This window comes from Odocoileus virginianus, chromosome 6 (genome assembly GCF_023699985.2).
Source record: "Odocoileus virginianus isolate 20LAN1187 ecotype Illinois chromosome 6, Ovbor_1.2, whole genome shotgun sequence".
Lineage (NCBI taxonomy): Eukaryota > Metazoa > Chordata > Mammalia > Artiodactyla > Cervidae > Odocoileus > Odocoileus virginianus.
The window spans coordinates 66,753,310-66,771,388 of NC_069679.1; the positions used below are offsets into that span (position 1 = coordinate 66,753,310).

The 18,079-nt window shown below is 40.1% G+C and overlaps 2 protein-coding genes and 1 long non-coding RNA gene across 4 annotated transcripts in view; 2 read left to right on the forward strand and 1 right to left on the reverse strand.

Annotated features, from left to right (window-relative positions):
* The window catches only part of PLEKHH1 (pleckstrin homology, MyTH4 and FERM domain containing H1), a 53,471-nt gene extending 50,303 nt beyond the window's left edge, over nt 1–3,168 (forward strand). The window contains 1 exon segment of the mRNA XM_020889775.2: nt 778–3,168. Coding sequence (XP_020745434.2) covers nt 778–939 — 162 coding nt within the window. The 3' untranslated portion in view covers nt 940–3,168.
* Nucleotides 3,169–3,177: 9 nt separating this feature from the next.
* On the reverse strand, nt 3,178–11,256 carry PIGH (phosphatidylinositol glycan anchor biosynthesis class H). Of its 2 annotated transcripts, none has more exons than XM_020889779.2 (4): nt 10,960–11,256; nt 6,123–6,332; nt 5,587–5,667; nt 3,178–3,809 (listed from the first exon to the last, which is right to left on the reverse strand). In XM_020889779.2, the coding sequence occupies exons 1-4, from the start codon at nt 11,167–11,169 to the stop codon at nt 3,678–3,680; spliced, it is 633 nt and encodes a 210-aa protein (XP_020745438.1). In that variant the 5' UTR covers nt 11,170–11,256; the 3' UTR covers nt 3,178–3,677. The 2 variants fall into 2 exon arrangements, with proteins under 2 accessions (XP_020745438.1, XP_020745437.1); XM_020889778.2 differs by having other exon boundaries at nt 5,587–5,670; nt 10,960–11,243.
* Nucleotides 11,257–11,342: 86 nt separating this feature from the next.
* Nucleotides 11,343–12,011, forward strand: LOC139035664 (uncharacterized). Its single transcript, XR_011488346.1, has 2 exons — nt 11,343–11,480; nt 11,901–12,011. It is a non-coding gene; the product is annotated as an uncharacterized lncRNA (long non-coding RNA).
* The last annotated feature ends 6,068 nt before the right edge of the window (nt 12,012–18,079 follow it).

Below are 18,079 nucleotides of genomic sequence, written 5' to 3' on the forward strand. Positions count from 1 at the left end.
TTGTCTCTCATCAGCACTCCTGAGGATGCTGGGCTGGTAGGTAGAGGGGCTGGTGGGGGCACTCCTCACGCTCCTTCCGTTCTGTCAGCCACCGCACCGGGCAGCTTAAGCTGGGGGGCCTCTCGCTGCTCGTCCTTGCAGCAGGCCCAGGCCCAGGGCGGCTTCCTCCTCCAGGCACTCTCACCTTGCCTTGGGTTCTGCTGTCCCAGCACTGGTCACAAGTGGGCCAGTCAGCACCGGCTCCCTCTTCCCTGGGGTTTTGAAGAAGGCCCAAAGACCTGTTTCACTTTAAGGGCTTTGTTCCTACTCAGTACAGGAAATGTTGATTGGCAAAAATAACAATTCCAGAGACTCTGAAACCGAAGTTCTGATTTATAGTTTCTGGTTCCCTTCTGAGCAGCTGGAAACCCTGTTGTTTTAATCCTAAAGCTGGAGTTTGACAAACCTCCTCCTTTAATACTGCCCCTGCCGAAGGAGAGGACACGCAGGTCCCTTCCTCCAGGGAGGCCGCCTGCCCCAGCCTGGAGACAACCAGAGTGGAACGTTGGTCCTCCTGTTTTCAGGAGGTACTGTGGACTCCAGACGCCCATTTCACTGGTTGTCTGACCCTCACCAGTAATGATCCCCCACCTTGGACATTTCCACCCTGGGTGGGTATTTAAGAGACAAACCGAAGCCCAAGAAGCTTATGTACCCAGTGCAACAGCTAGTGAGAGAGATAGCCAGGATTCAAGCCAAAGCTAGTTCCATTCCTTCATTTCTCTGTTGTCTCCTTAGATTGCAGAGATGACCTTCATCTTGGCCAGCTACATGAACCACTGCTCCACAACTGTGAACCCACCCACCACCCCCACTGCTGCCTGCCAGCCATGGGAACTGCATGGATGACAGTCCTTTGCTTCTGTTCCCTGTGCTGCCAAGGGGCCAACGTCGCTGTGAATATTTCTCCTGTCCTTTTCCCCACCACCACCTGGTGCCTCTGGGATCAGAGACGTGCATCCTCGGGTGTGATACTACTGTGATGGCTCTGACGGCCCCCTGCAACCCGCCCCGGTTGTTCTGTCAAATGTGTACCTCGGTCTCCATGAAGTCTTTACTCTCCAGGTGCCTTATCATGTTCCAGGGCCAACCTTTAGAAATCCAGACCCAGTATAAAAACCACTTTTCCCCCACAAAAACACTGAGCTGTGGACGCTGTTCAGTTCTAGACACAGGGTTGGCCCGCTGTCCCTGACTACTGAGGGCATCAGTGCTGTCCTTCAGTTTTCCTGCACTGCTGTCCTCAGGGAGACTAGTGTTTTTAATAATGTCTGTGGTCCTCACGCAGGGATTTATACTTGAAGTTTTTCTGACATCCCTGAACGGGAGAGGACTAGAATTTCCAATTCACTTGAACTTCAGCAAGAGCCTGGAACTCACTCAGGCTAGACTTCCTTTCCCACATGGGAGAGGTGTTGGCGGGGCTGGAGACAAAGGAGTCGACCCACCTTTCCCCTTCCCCTGCTACACACGAGGCATCAATGGCGCCCTTCCAGGGCAGCGGCCCCTGTCCCTGCAGGACAAGGTGCTCTACCCCGAGAGTGGGGCTGTTCTCCTCACACTGGACCGTCAGCCCAACTGAGTACAAGCAAGGGCAGGGATGGGTCCACCCTGACCTCTCCCTGTCTCGTTTTAACGACTGGACAGGGCTCAGTGAAGGCTGTGCTTACTACTGTAGAAGGTGGGCGTCACTTATTCCCCTGCTCACTGAAAGACCGAGCAAATGCATCCTGCTCTTTGCTACTCTGTGAGGCCACCAAAAATGACTCAGAAACAGAAGATCCCCCTTCCAGGCTTGTGAGCCTGGATTTGCTTAAGACGTCTGGTGAACTTGCACTGGGAATTAGTTTGAGGGCAGAGCACACACACATGTTATCTGATGCCTGAGAGCATCTGGTGAAAGAAATTCAAAGTTTCTTTCACCTTTTGCCTTCCTGATGATACCAATATCTCTCCAACCCCCCCAAGTGAGACCTGCTGTTGAGTGCAGAGATGATCTTGTCTCCGCCCTCCCCTGACAGGAAAAAAAAAAAAAAAGACGAAAGAGTTCATTTATACTCTGACTTTCCAACACTGGAGAAACTAAGTTTTATTTCATAGGTCTAAGACAGTTTTATCATTTTTCAATAAAGTGCTGAACAAACTATATGGTTTAGCAATAGCATCCAGAACCAAGCCTTTAACCCCAACAAAGTGTGTCGTGGGGGCACACTGCTAAAACTGCAAGGCTGGAACTCGTTTATCTGAACACCTCAGCTGCTGTAAGCTTCCCCTCTCTTACGCTTTAAACTGAGGAGCATGATGAAAAAGGCAGCACATCAGCGTGTCTGCCTCTTTTAAATGAACTGGACTTTGCCAGGCTGGCAATTTTATAGCTGCCTCCCATTTTGGTTTCTCCCTTTCCCCCAGGATTTGGGATTTAGCTGAGACATTTCTACCTCAAACAAGTCACATGTCACATGTCCCACAGGCTCCTGATAACCCTTCCAGGGCTGGTGTAAAAGGCAGAAGTTACAGCTCTGGTTTTGTAATATCTTGAGTATCTCTAAGGCAAATAAGGATATTATCATCTACAGGACCCTGTACAGAACTACTCTGCATAGAACACAGGAGCTAGGTGGACAGAGACTAGTCTTTTGTAGGACATTGCTTCCTACTAACCAGTCCCTGAAGGGATTGCTTTTTTCTTTCTTAAGTTTTATACAGGAATATTGCACAGTTGGAAAAATTATCTTTTATCAAAAGAGCTGATATCAGGAGTTTAAAAAAAATCCCAAAGAAAAAGCAAGCAGGAATGGAGCTGTGTTCATACTGAGTTTAAGAGGGTCAAGCTGTTTCCCCTGCCCTGTCTTCTTCCCTACCCTTCAGGAATCCTCCCTAGTTTGTTGATTTTATACAAAAGAAACTGCCTTATAAACAAAGGCTTCTATAGTATGTATGTTTATCCTTCTTCAACATGTCTGGGAACCAAAGTCAAATTTCTGTCTGGCTTTTTGTTTCATCCCTCTTGGCAAAAGAAGTTTTTGGAGCCATAGACAATGCTGAGTAACAAGAGTATTAATGTGCTTGACACCCTTGACTGAAATGCCACGATCATGTTTGTCAATAAAAAGCAGCTGTCTGAACCAAGCAGTGGTGTATGTTTCAGAAGAAGTTCTGTTTATTAAGAGAATCATCATAAAGTAACCCTGTACAGAACACAGGAGCTAGGTAGACAGAGACTAGTCTTTTGTAGAATATTGCTTCCTAGTAACCAGTCCTGAAGGGCTTGCTTTTTTTCTTTTTAACTTTTATACAGGGATACTGCACAGTTGGAAAAATTATCTTTATCAAAAGAGCTGATGTCAGTTTCCCATTTTCTATAAATTCCAACAAAAAGCCCGAGTGTGCTCACAAAGTGCGTTTAGTCAACATTACTCCTAACATAGAGTTTTGAGGTCTCCCCTCAATTGGTAAAATAAATAAAACCTTAAAAGAGGAACACTAAAATATACATTAATACTTTGCCAATATCACACAATAAGTTAGGTTTCCATTCACCTGCTCTATGGCTCTGAGATCCACCACATCCATACTGGTTTCTCAGACTGTGTCCACTTGAAGGTTTAAAATACAGAAAATAAGCCAGCCACTGTGGCTTAGGAGTCATCTCCTTTTGAAGACAATACTGGCTTTCTGAATGGGTTTGTTGATGTGGCTTTCTGGTGTGCCAGGATCTCCTGGCAGCTTCTGTACACTTCAATCAAGCAGTCCAGCCGGGGCTTGGCACTCTGAATTCCAAAGGGGGAGAAATGCAGAGTCAAGATGAACGTTAAGAGACTGATTAGTGGTGTTGTGTCCATGCGCAACCTTGATCTCTCACCCACAACCCGGAGGGGTCTAAATGGCACAGGTGTGGGCTCAGAGAGGCAGAAGTTCAGGCCTCACAGGACATTGCTGAAAGTAATCCCTAACCAGGCCCACAAACCAGCCTATGAACTGTAGGAAGCAGGAGCTCAAAAGACAGTTTTTAATCTGTCTAAATTTCATGACCTCCGCCTAAGAGCAAGAAAGGGGAGTAACAAGGACAGACTCTCTTGGGAAGTGTCACAAGCTGTGAAGCAGCTCTCAGAGACAAGAAGGGCATTTTAATATGTAAATATTTCAAATTATTTTGTATAATGAATACAATCAAAAGAAAAGCAACAGAATGAGAAAAATGTATGTGGAAAGCATATTTAATAAAAGTTGGCTACCTAAAATACATTGTTACAATGCATAATCAATATGTAGTATCTGGTTGACTAATAGAGAAGATGGATAGCTTAAAACAAGAGAAAATACTGATAGGTAATACAAGGAAATATAAAAGTCTGTTATTTAAAGAGATACAAATTTAGTAACTCTAAATTCCTTTATATACTAAACTAAAAAATAGCTAAAACTACTGTTAGACAAGACTACATAAAAACAAGCACAAAATTCCCAAAAGTAAAGTTGTCTAATATCTAGAGCCAAATCTCAAACACTATTATATTAAAATCTATGAAAGTATTCATAAGCTTTAATAAAATTTTGAGATATAATGCAAAAGAATTTTAGCTTATCTGCCTTAAATCCTTTGTGAAAAAGGCAGTGAGGCAGAATTAACTGCATATATAACTTTATATACCTATAAAATAGTTTATTGTAATTATGTTTGTATGTTTTTTCTAAGAGCAAAATAAAAAATAATCTGGATGTGGTTTTAAAAGCTAGCAAATGATGTGGCTAAATAAACTGATATTTGACATGATATAATTATTTAAAATAATAAGTATAATGGCTTTTGTAGATACATGAAAAAATATATATCAAAAAAACAATTATGGCTGATTCACATTGTTGTATGGCAGAAACCAATACAACACTAAAACAATTATCCTTCAATTAAAAAAAAAAAAGATGTAAAAAAAAGAGTCAACTGAAGAAAACAAGCAAGACACCACAATAGTGTGCATCAGTCTGTATAGATCAGTAGCATCTGTGTAAAATCATATATTGGGCTTCCCTGGTCACTCAGTGGTAAAGAATCCTGCCAATGCAGGAGACCCAGGTTCCACCCCTGGGTCAGGAAGATCCCCTGGAGAAGGAACGAGGCAACCACTCCAGTATCGTTGCCTGGGTAATCCCATGGACGGAGGAGCCTAGAGGGCTACAGTCCATGGAGTCTCAAAGAGTTGGACACGACTTAGTGACTAAACAACAACAAAAATCACATACTGGCAGACTGACAGAGTCGAAGCAGGTGAATGATGATATATATGCAGAAGCTGCTATACATGTGTTATTATCTCTAAAATTTGTATAGGTTCCTAATATTTCTGAAAGTTTTATCTGCCTCAGAAAGGAATTTCTGAAATAACATTCTAATTCTTAGTAAAAATAGCCCTCAGGAATCCTCAAATATTCTTGACAACAGAAGATTACATTCCTACTGAACCTAAGAAGCAGTGGATCTGCTTAGAGAAGGAGTAAGGTAAAGGACTTCTCTAGAGAAAAAACTTAAGAAAAGTCTTCTGTGCTCACCTGGAAGAGGGGTACTACTTGGGATATCCCATGTGGTTCCACTGGATCCTTCAATAAAATGCAGAGGTAGTAAATCACCTTCTGCTGTAAGAAAAATAAACCAAATAGGAGAGATCTAGGTGAAACTTCGTTTTCTTTCTCAAAACTTTTCATAAATGAAATAACACTTGATAGCTTCTGAACTGAGAGAGAGGTATATTCTCATTCTTTAGAGGAAAAAAGACAAAACAACAACAACCAGAGATGATTCTGAAGCTGGGCTAGACAATAAAGTTGAAATGCTAACTCCCTACCCATGAAAACCTACTGCATCTCTTTAACAATAAAGGGTGTTGTTTTCAATACAAGTTTACTTTTATGGTTTAAAGACATGCCAGCCAAAAAGAAAACACTCTTAAGTACTAGTACACGGAGCCTTCAAGTTTAATTCGTGACATCACTGACTTTAGGTATTAAGACTCAGTTTAGATCCAGACACACCCCATGGGCTGCCTCCTCTAGGGAGGCCTGTAACATTTACCACTTTAAATACTTACCATGTAAATAGCCTCATTAATGATGACATCTTTCACCTTGCCCATCTCAATGAAGGTGGTGCTTTCTTTGCCTGAGGCATAGGATGAGGTCATCTGGATGCCCAGGGAATCAATGATTAACAGAGTCTCGTGATCAATCTTTACAAAATGGAGATAACCAAGCAGGCCTAAGAGAGTGATGAAGATGGCAGCAGAGAGGATCATGCTGTTCTGAAGAGAAAGCCAGACACAGGCGGTAAGGTTAACAAGTGTTTCTCTGCTGGTTAATAAGTCAACTCAGACAATGTGGAAAAAAACCTTTGTTTTCCTGTGAGGTGAATGACTAGGAAGAACGTGCATGAAGGAAGAGGAAACTACTTTTATTTGGGCTCTGCAGTGCTAGGGAAGCATATGATAAGACACATCCAGACAACAAATGGACAGGTCTGGGGAAGAGACCCTCCCTCAGCAGGATATCCATCACACTACTTTCTGAGATTTTTCTTCGAAAATTGCAACTTAAGGACTCAGATTTTTTCTTCTCACCTTTCATCAGTAAAATATGTAGCAAAATCTCAGATTGAACAGTAATAAAATGCTTAGCACGGTGCAGCAGATAATACTCAACAGCCACTCCTGCTTCTTAATACTCCCGCCAACAACTGGTTCAGAAATGGGCCAATGACACAACTCTAGCCAATGACATATAAGGGGAAGTCTGCTGGAGGGCTTTCTAGAAAACTAAGTCCATCTCAAGAAAGAGATCTAAGGAAGAGAAGGCCCCTTAATCCTGAAGTTTTGATGCCCAGAACTACATGGCCTCTGCTGTGTAGAAAGCTAGGTTAAGGACAGGTAAAGGCTAGAAGATTGGTAAGATAAAAAAACCTAAATCAACTGAGCTTCTTATGCCCTCTGATTTTGTTAAATAATAAAGATCTTACTATTCAGGGCCCTTTTGGTTGCTTTGGGTTATGACCGACTGATGTGTTAAGGCTGACTGACTAGCTGAAATGACTAAGAACTGTGTTAAGGGCCCCCAAAATGGTATTATTTCTTTGATTCTAAGACACATTTACAACCTTTTAACATTTCTGAAGTTGACGCGTGTTTTTCTATCAAGGTATGTTTGTTTTCCTTTTTTTTTTTTCCCCCAAAAGGCTATTTAGAAGGAAGGCACAAGGAAAAAAATCATTGGTGACCTATAATCACAAGGGATTCACTAATTTATGGCTGTCATTCCTTGAGGGCAGGAGGTGTTTTACTTATCTTTGTTACTGAAAAGATACCCTCTTTGAGCTAACTCTTGTCAGACTCTGTTGAACAACGCAGGCCTTGTTGGCCAAGTTGTAGCAAGACTCTTGCTAAGTGAGTTTAGAGAAGACGCTCACCTTGGTTATCTGATCACCCTGGCCTGCCTTCAGCAAGAATCCTGTCAAATCAATTTAGCCAGAATCCCCCATTTACTCACGTTTCCTTTCAGTAATTTTGCATCCATTGACCACTGACCCTGCTCTTTGGCTATAAATTTCTACTGGTCCCTGCTGTATTCAGAATTGAACCCAACCTTCAATACTGAGGTCTCTCTTCTCCCATTGCAATAGTTTCTGAATGAAATCTGTTTTTATTGCTTTAACTACTGACCAGCTCTGGTACTTCTTTCTACATAACACATAGTTAAGAGTTAGATAAGAAGTCTAGAAACTATTTGGACCTGTGATCTGCTTTTGTCTGGTCCACATTAAGCTAAGACTGTTTTTGTGGGGGTTTTTTTTAACATTTTTTGAAGGGTTGATAAAGAAAATGAAACAAGAATATGAGACAGAGACCTGCAAAGCCTAAAATATTTACTATTTGGCCTTTTCAAGAAAACGTTTGCTGACCTCTGCACTAGATAATTATTTATTAGTTAACAAATGGAGGATGGAGAAATCTATGTGCTGGGTCTTGATGGGCCCAGAAATACTTACATTGAGTTAATTAAATGTCTAGTACCTAGTACAGTTTCTTGTATATAGTGTGAACTGAATAAGCATTATGGAAGAATGGAGAGAGAGAAACTTTAGTTCTGGCCCTTACAGACTTATTAGAGGCAAGATTAAAATATATAAAATATTTTTGGAGAATACTATAATGTAGAAGTGACTAAAACAGGATTAACAGAGAAAGAGAAAAAGCAAGAAAGAGAGAGTTTAATTAAAGCACAAAGGAATATCCTATGAAGACTTCTAAGGAAGCAGGATTTAACTGGTGCTGAGGAGGTGGTGATTATTGACAGATATACTTAGCTGAGAAAAGGACAAGGGAAGAACATTCTAGGTTGGAATAAGTAAGGTAAAAACCTAGAATTTTAATAGAACTGTGAATTCAAAAACTGGGAGGAAAGAAGGAATGAAGAACAGTATATACTTAGGGGATTTTAATATTATTTTTAAATTTTTTATTTTATTTTGGAGTATAGTTGATTTATAATGTGTTAGTTTCAGGTATATAGCAGAGTGATTCATTTATACATATTCATATATCTTCACATTTTGAAATTCTTTTCCTATTGAGGTTATTACAAAATATTAAGTAGAGTTCCCTGTACTACACAGTAGGTCCTTGTTAGTTACCTATTTTAAATACAGTAGTGTGTATATATCAATCCCAAACTTCCAATTTATCCCTCCTCCTTTCTTTCCCCTATGGTAACCATAAGTTTGTTTTCTAAGTCTGTGAGTCTATTTTGTAGGTAAGTTCATTTGCTTACTTAGGGGAGTCTGACCCATATCAGCTTTCCTATAATCACTGCCCAAAACTTTATTACCCCTACATTTTTTATACTTAATTTTTCTTTCTGAAATTCTAACAATTCAATATTGGTTTGGATTGAAGTAAAGCCACATGTTTTAATGAATTCCTCCAACAGATTTCTTCTTATCTTAGCTGAGATTCATTACTCTGATTAATAGTTTTGAATAGGAGGAAAAATAGAAATTCTGGTACTCAGAGCCCTTAAGAAGTGCTGCACTGGAGTTTAAAGGAAGGTAAGGTTACTTTTGGTTCAGTCACTCAGTCATGTCCGACTCTTGGCGACCCCATGAACCGCAGCACGCCAGGCCTCCCTGTCCATCACCAACTCCCGGAGCCCACCCAAACTCATGTTCATTGAGTCGGTGATGCCACCCAACCATCTCATCCTCTGTCGTCCCCTTCTCCTGCCCTCAATCTTTCCCAGCATCAGGGTCTTTTCAAATGAGTCAGCTCTTCGCATCAGGTGGCCAAAGTATTGGAGTTTCAGCTTCAGCTTAGCCCTGGACATTGATGAGGGTAAGTAGGATATACAAGGATGAGAGAGATAAGTACAAAAGGGAGCTGGTGTAAAACAAACCTCCTATTTAAAAATTCTGCTAAGCAAGCCATCGGACAACCTTGGGTTTGAAGCCCCGGTAAGCCATTTACTAGTTTTATCACTTCAGATAAGTTACTACTCTTTTTGAGTCTCAGTTTTCTTCTAAGGCTGAAATGAGGCATTCAGTAAAGCAGCTGGCACTCAGAGGGCATTTAATAAATATCTGTTCCCTCCTCCTCACATGACTATGTGGACAGAACTCAGGCTAGTACTGAAATTCAACTGTATTATATATTAAAATTTTTAGGGGGCAGGAGGAAGAACTGTCCTGGCATTTCAACCAGTTCAACTGACTTATGAACTTTTAGATACAACTGATAGAAATTAGGGTCTTAATTTTGCATGTATCTATACTAAATTACCATGCTCTGAAATATGCTCCAGTGGCTTTTTCAAAAAGCTAATGGGGGACTTCCCTGGTGGTCCAGTGGTTAAGAATCCAGCTTGCAGTGCAGTGGAGGGGGGTTGGATCCCTGATGGGTGAACTAGGATCCTACAGGCCATGGAGCAATTACAATAAGCAGGCAGCTCCAACTACCTGCCACATCCAAAATTTAAAAAAAAAAAAAAATTCATTTTTTTTTTTTTAAGAAAAACTAATAGATGCAGTATTGAAAACAATACCCAAAGTACAGAAATAAATAGCCTTGCTGTACTTGGCTCTGGTCAGATCACTCCTGGAATAAAAATATGCCACTCAGGACACTACATATGAGACTAAGTTAAAAATGAAAACGGCGATTAGGATGAGTCCTTTTATTTGAGAGTTGTCACAATGCTCCTACATACGAACCTCACAATGCCATGACGCTGGCATAGCAGGTATCAATTCCATTTTAGAGGTGTGAAAACGAAACCTGAGAAAACACTGGTGGGAATGAATCTGGAAATTAAGCACAGAAACCACCCATCTCTGAAATCTCACAGTGCTTTAGAAAATACTTGGAAGTGGGGTAGTGATTGTGGGGTGGGGGAGGTTAGACTGCCCTGAAAAAGAGAGATTCTTAACCTGCGTGTGAGAAATGTGAAGGCAAAGACAGTTTCTCGAAGACTGTAAAAGGTATTGTCAGCAGTGATTCCTGTGACGAGTGGAAGTGATGGGTGAGGACGATCCATCCACCTGGTTCTCTTAACTCTTGGAACTGAACTACCGTGAGCCTGTACTACACAGAGCACATGGAAGTTAACGTTTTAGGCTGTCGAGCAAGGACGAGATGTATGCTGAATGGAACCACAGGGCAGAGAGCAGCGACCGCGGAGCGGGGATAAAGTCCAAGAGCGCAAAGTTCACTCAACGTTAAGGAAAGAAGAGAGCTGTCCAGCAGCGGAATGGCGTCCCCTGAACCAGCGAGTTTCTGCCCTCCAGGCCGCACGCCTGCAGGAGGGTCCGGCGAGAGCTCTGGGCTCGAGCCTAAGACCCCAAAGATCCTTCCAAACCCGAGCCCCCGACTCCGAGGCCGGCCTTACCTCACAGAGCGTGAAGAGTCCGTAGGCCGCCAGCCACACGGTGCAGGTGACAGCGGTGAGCGAGCGCAACGAGATCCGAGGGCAGCTGAGGCAGAACTCTAGGCAGGAAGGGGAGTAGTATCGGCGGTGCAAGGCCAGACGGCCGCCGCAGATATCTGAGAAGCTCCGCTCGTCCTCCATGGCCGGTTCGCCGGCCCCAGGCCCAGCCATGCCGCGCCGCTCTAGCGCGCCCCCCAGCGTCCTCTCGCTGGTTCTGGACTCACTTCCCCACCGCGGAGTTGGCCACGCCCCTCCTCTGGCGGCGCGCAGCCGCAGTTCGGCGCGGACGGCGGCGAAGGCTCTTGAGGGGTTGTCTTTTCACGCCTTTCGCGGCCAGGATTCTAAGTGTATATACCACCGAGATTCGTAGGGGGTGCCAGCGCCTGAGCGGACAGATGAAAACCATTATTAACGTGCTTTCCACTCGACAAACTGATTTTTATTTAAAAGCTAGAGTATGTCCCCCAGGAGGCAGTCAGCAGGTATTCGTTCATACCATTCATTTATTCATTCATTTCGGTGCCAGGCCATTTTAAGTGCTGAAGGTACAGAGGTGAACAGGATCGACAAGGTCCCTGGCTTCAAGCAGCTCCCTTCCTATTGAGAAACAATAAAGAAATAATTCCAGAGAGTACTGTTGCAGTAATATGACCTGCAGGGGTGGCTTGGGAGTCAGGAAAGTCTCAGAGAAAATAAACCAGAGCTGCAAGGATATGGAGCCAGACTAGTCTCTGGGAACTCTGGAGGAGGAATTTGCCTGGAAGGAAGACCTTGGAGGAATCAATAGGTCAGAGAGGCGAATGCGTGGGAAATGCAGTTGGAAGTTGGGGAAGTAGGGAGGGGTCAGAACCAGGAGAGTCTGGTAAGGAGATTGGATTTCATTGCCTATTTTTCTCTCCCAGACCACTAAGTGGAGCAGTGAGTAGGCGGACACGTCCTGGCTGGAAGGGTTAGCAAGAGTGGAGGATGCAGAAGGTATGGATAATAAAATTATTAAACTCATGAGTAATAGAGACCTGTGGTGTGGATTCCCTTTTCTTTTTTACTTGAGATGTGGCCCAAGAGTGCCTGTGTGGCCCATTAAAAGAATTATGGCGCTTCAGCCCTGGGGCACCATTGTGTATTAAAGAATTTGTGTATAAAGAGAATGGTATAAAGGTCTCATAAACTTGTGTCCTGATGAAAGTCAGGTTCAGTTTCTCCATCTTCATCCAGGATTTTGTTTTCCTTTTTCTTCAAGCATTATTTTGTTTTTCCAATTTTATCTCTGTATAGTTAATCTTACCAAGCAATACACCCCTTTCATTTTTGTAAATATCATGTTATGTCTTTTATAATGGTAAAAGTGATGTTTGCTTATTATGAAAAATTTGAACAATACAGAAAAGAAGAGAGGCTTCCCTGGTAGTCCAGTGGCTAAGACTCTGTGATCCCAATGCAGAGGGCCTGGCTTCCATCCCTGGTCAGGGAACTAGATCCCACATGCCACAGCTAAAGATCCTGCATGTCGCAATGGATTGAAGATTATGTATGTGTACAACTAAGACCCAGTTTAGTCCATTAAATTAAAAAAAAATATTGTCACCATACATGGTTATAAAAAAATAAGAAAAATTTAAACCATCCATATTTCCACTACTCAGAGATAAACACGGTCAGTGTTTTGGGGAACCACTAGTCCTAGAGTTCTTAACTTGCACACCATAGATAAAATCAGAGTTTTATCTTTATTTTCTTAACTTCTGATTGAAATTTAACATTTCTTTTGATTGTGAATTAGGCAACAAACCAATTAGTATTAGTAATACTTGTGATTTTTGTCACTGATAGAAACCACAGATATTTTCATCTGATAATATTCTCAAAATGTCATTTCCACTCATTCCTTCAAAATTTCTACAGTAATTATTAGACCAATTACTAGATCTCCTTATTTAATGTGTCAACAGAGACACATATTACCATAAAACATTTAAAAAAATATTCTGATAACTATTTTAATTCACTTTTGTTTGAAATTCTATGTGTTCATTTACAAACATTATTGTGATAAGGGGTCCATTAGGTTTACTAGATTTACAAATTATCTGTGAACAAAAAATGTGAAGAACCTGTGTAGGCTCAGAAGTTTCACCACTCTAGAGTCATAGAAAAAATACATCTAAGACACCTAAATGTATTTAAAGTACTTAATTTTTTGAATATTTAAATTATTATATTAAATATTAAATTCTAGGGACAAATAATATGGTAATGTAATTCCACAATCTTTATAATCACTTTGCTCTATCAGATCATCTTCTTTTTTTTTTTTTTATATTTACACATATTTATTTTCATTGACATATAGTTGATTTACAATGTTATGTTAGTTTCAGGTATATAGCATAGTGATTCAATTTTTCCATAAATCATACTCCATTTAAAGTTATTACAAAATAATGGCTATATTTCCCTATGCTGTAAGTATATCTTTGTTACTTAATGTATTTTACACATAGTAGTTTCTCTTAACCCCAAACCCCTACTTGCCCTTCCCCACCGACTTCTCCCCAGCTGGTAACCACTAGTTTGTTTTCTATATCTGTGAGTCTGTTTCTGTTTAATTATATATATTTGTTTGTTTTAGATTTCATGTGTCAGTGATTTTAACATTGAGTATTTGTTTTTCTATGTCTGACTTATTCAACTAAACATACTACTCTAGCCACTTGCCTTTTATTCAATAAGGTAAATGCTATGAAATAAGGTAGATAAGCTCGGTGGCTAGTTCCTGGAAATCAGAGAATTTTTAGAATTTCTTGCATGTTCATCTGTCCTAGGAGGTCTTTATGGTTGAGCCAATGGTATATGAAGCGGGTGGTGGAGCTCAACAGTCGTTATAGAAAGTCTATAAAGTAGATTCTTATTTGGGGGAATATTATTTCAGATAATTAATGCATATTAAAGTAAGCCCTACTTACTAAAGTCATCCTATGACTCAACAATTCTACCTGTATTTATGTACCCAACAGAAATGACACTGTATATCTGTTATAAGACATGGATGAGAATATAACATGAAGTCTAGTGTATTCATGACAGGTGACCAATAGTGTTAATTAGTCATTAGAAAATAGACCACTAACTATAATTGTTATTACCTTAAACTACAAATTATACTTTCTAGTTTTACAGCTATATTATACTTTACTTATTGTTGTATGTCATAATGCTGCTGCTGCTGCTGCTGCTGAGTCGCGTCAGTCATGTCCGACTCTGTGCGACCCTATTGATGGCAGCCCATCAGGCTCCGCCATCCCTGGGATTCTCCAGGCAAGAGTACTGGAGTGGGTTGCCATTGCCTTCTCCTCAGATCATCTTCTTAACTTGCTTATCTGCAGTAGAAATTGAAATCTGTGTATTTGCCATTTGCTTAGATGCCACCTGGGATATAAAGTGACAAGTTCTCACAACCATAACCCTGTAAAGACAGCAAGGAGTGATTTATATATATATAATATATATATATATATATATTTTAGCTCTCAATTTTGGACTTCAAAGTATTCATCAGCCTCAAAGTTCGGTGGAGGGGACTTCCCTGGCAGTTCAGAGGCTGAGACTGTGCTCCGAATGCAGTGGGTCCAGGTTCAATCCCTGGTCAGAGATCTAGAACCCACATGCTGCAACTAAGAGTTTATGTGCCATAACTAAGATCTGGTGCTGCCAAATAAATAAATAGAACTAAATAAATAAAAAATTTAAAAAAAAAAAAGGTCAATGGAATATAACAGCAAGGAAGGGCGGGCTGACAAAAAGAATTCAAACTTAGCAATTGGCAAGTTTCTCCATGGAGTTTTATTAATGATATCTTTTTGCAGGGTCACTAAAAGAGTCTCGTAACTAATTCCCTAGTGAATTTAGTTGTGGAGAAGCAGAGAAAGGAAGTATGAGAAACACATACCCTGTGTATGTCAAGGCACTAACTGCTACGAAAATAAAATGTCAGTAGCATAACCATAAATGTCGGTTTCTTGTCTGTCTATAGTTCATTTAAGTGCTTCTGGTCAAATGATTCGTCATTCTGCCTAGTGGTAACTCTGAGACCCAGACACCTTCTATTTAGCGGCTTCACAATCCCTTGGGGCTTCCTCATGTTTCCTTCCATTGGATCTTCTGCATCTAACAGATGAGGGGGCAAGCATAGAGGATCATTCCTGGGAGGGTTTTATGGCCAAGTCTTCGACCGGCAGAACTCATAAACATGGATATACGGAACTTCAAAGGAGGCCGGGAAACACTGTCTATCAGTATGCCAAGTGGTGAAAGAAAAATGATTCGGTGAACGACTGGCCAGTCTTCGCTACACTTTCCAAAGAGTTCTGGCTACAAGAACTAGAAAATATATTTGAGTGAATTGAGCAGTGTGGTGACAGGAATAATCTGACCTACTTTTGATAAAACAGGTACTTACTTCAATTGCTGAAGTTGTTCTTGGAAGCTGAGTGTTTATGAATAGTAATAAAAATATCTAGCCAAAGAATTCAGATAACTTTTTATTTTTATGGCTTATGCTAGATTCCTTTTTTGTGTGTGTGGCTGCGATGGATCTTCATTGTGACACTGGGACGCTCTCTAGTTGTGGAGAATAGGCTGTCAAGTGTGTGGACGCAGTTGTTGCAGCATGTGGGATCTTAGTTCCCTGATCAGAGATTAAACCTGCATCCTCTGCATTGGAAAGCGGATTCCCAACCACTGGACCACATGCTAGATTTGGATTTCTAGGGAAATCCACATGCTAGATTCTTAAAACCTTTCTATAGAGCTTTCTCTTAGCATTTACACTTATCAATGGCATAGTTTTTCTAAGAATACTGTCTTATTCTATAGTTTTTATTGTTTATCTTCTTATGATATAACATTAATGATTGTTGCTACTGTGTTAACTGACAGTAGACTTTATTTAGGACCATGTACTCATAGGGGAGAAAAAGTAGAGGCCCATCTAAGCAAAAAGAAATTCCAAAGAAATAGGGTTTTAAAAAGATAAATATTGAAATTATACCTCAATTTTTAAAAAGCCGACTAAAAGAACTTGAAAAGCTTGTTGCAATTTTGTGAAATTGATCAAGAAAGAATTTACTTTGCATTAAAAAAGGTAAATATAACACACCATCTTGTTCAGGATTTCATTTTGGTTTATCTATGTAGTGTGGATATGCCTCTTTATATAGCTTTTTTTAGTGTGATTTCTTTTGGTACTACATTACGTATATGAAACTGTTTTAGAAAAAACTTGGTCTACTGTATTTCTCCTTTATCTTACACTACCACCACACTCACAACACTTCTGACACCAAATGCTGGGGAAGGGGGTCCCACACCAAGGACAATAATTCTCTGTGACACCAGTTTTCACACTCTATTATGTTCTGTTGTTCTCTTGTTTTTCCTTGTGCCAGCATCAACCTGTCTCATTACTTTACAGTAGGCATTGACTTCTCATAGTATTGTCTTTCAACTGTGATATTTTACTTCAAGACTGTTGAAATATTTTACTTCAAGACTGTTGTTGGCTGTTCTAGGTTCTTTGTATACAACATAGTAATTCACAGTTTTTCAAGATTATACTCTATTTATAGTTATTATAAAGTATTGGCTATATTCCCTGTAATGTACAATATATTCTTGTAGCTTTTTTTTGCTTTGGTTTTTTTTTCACTTTTGTTTTGCTTATTTATTTTTTAACATCTTACTTATGTTAAGATTTCTAGGTCATGAACCTGGTACTGTATATCTCTGTTTATTTAGGTCTTCTCTACTTTCTCTTAGTAGCCTTCTGCAGTTGTCTTTTTTTTTTTTTTGTATTGTATTTACCCACATTGTGGTATATCATCCACAATATATATTATACTTTGAATTTCAGTTTTTATATGAAATTTCTTATAGCTATGATTTTTTTTTCTATTCCAAGAAAACTTTATTTAAAAAAGCAGGTAGTGAACCAAATTTGGTTCAAAGGCTATAGTTTGCTGAACCCTGTTTTTTTTTTCTTTTTTTTTAATTATTTTTTATTTATTTATTTATTTATTTTTATTAGTTGGAGGCTAATTACTTCACAATATTGTAGTGGTTTTTGTCATACATTGACATGAATCAGCCATGGATTTACATGTATTCCCCATCCCGATCCAGCCTCCCACCTCCCTCTCCACCCGATCCCTCTGGGTCTTCCCAGTGCACCAGGTCCGAGCACTTGTCTCACGCATCCAACCTGGGCTGGTGATCTGTTTCACCCTAGATAATATACATGTTTCGATGCTGTTCTCTTGAAACATCCAACCCTCGCCTTCTCCCACAGAGTCCAAAAGTCTGTTCTATATATCTGTGTCTCTTCTTCTGTTTTGCATATAGGGTTATCCTGCAGTTATCTTGTACATCTTTCATCACACTTATTTCTAGGTATTTGGTGCTTTTTGATACTCTTACAAATAATATATATTTTAAAAATTTTATTACCTGTTTCTTTTAATAAGACATGTTCATTATTTTCCCAAAAACATCAAATTGAAATTTTATAAAAGAAAATATATTTCTAACCCTGTCACCCAGACAAGTCTTCATTTCTCAAGCATGTGAGTCCTTTTGTTTTAATGTTTTTAAGTATTGAAAAGATGATGTAATATAGAAAATTTGTGAATGAGAAAAAAATTACACAAATCCTAAAGACCTTTCAGTTTTACATATCACTTTTCCATCATTCTCTCTTAGTTTCTACACTTTAAAATATTATCATAGTGATAGGATACACACCATTTTGTAATGTTAAAATATAAACTGAGGCATTAAAAAAATAAATAAGAGTTTATTTGAGAAAAAATCGATTCAAATAGGGTAGTACCAAGCCAGAAGTAAGAGCTGTCATTCCACTGGCAGGTGCGAGGGGAAAGACTTTTACAGAGAAATTGTTCTTGCTGTTTAGTTAAGTCGTGTCTGACTCTTTTGCGACCCCATGAACTACAGCCTGCCAGGCTCCTCTGTCCATGGGATTTCCCAGGCAAGAATACTGGAGTGGGTTGCCATTTCCTTCGCCAAGGGA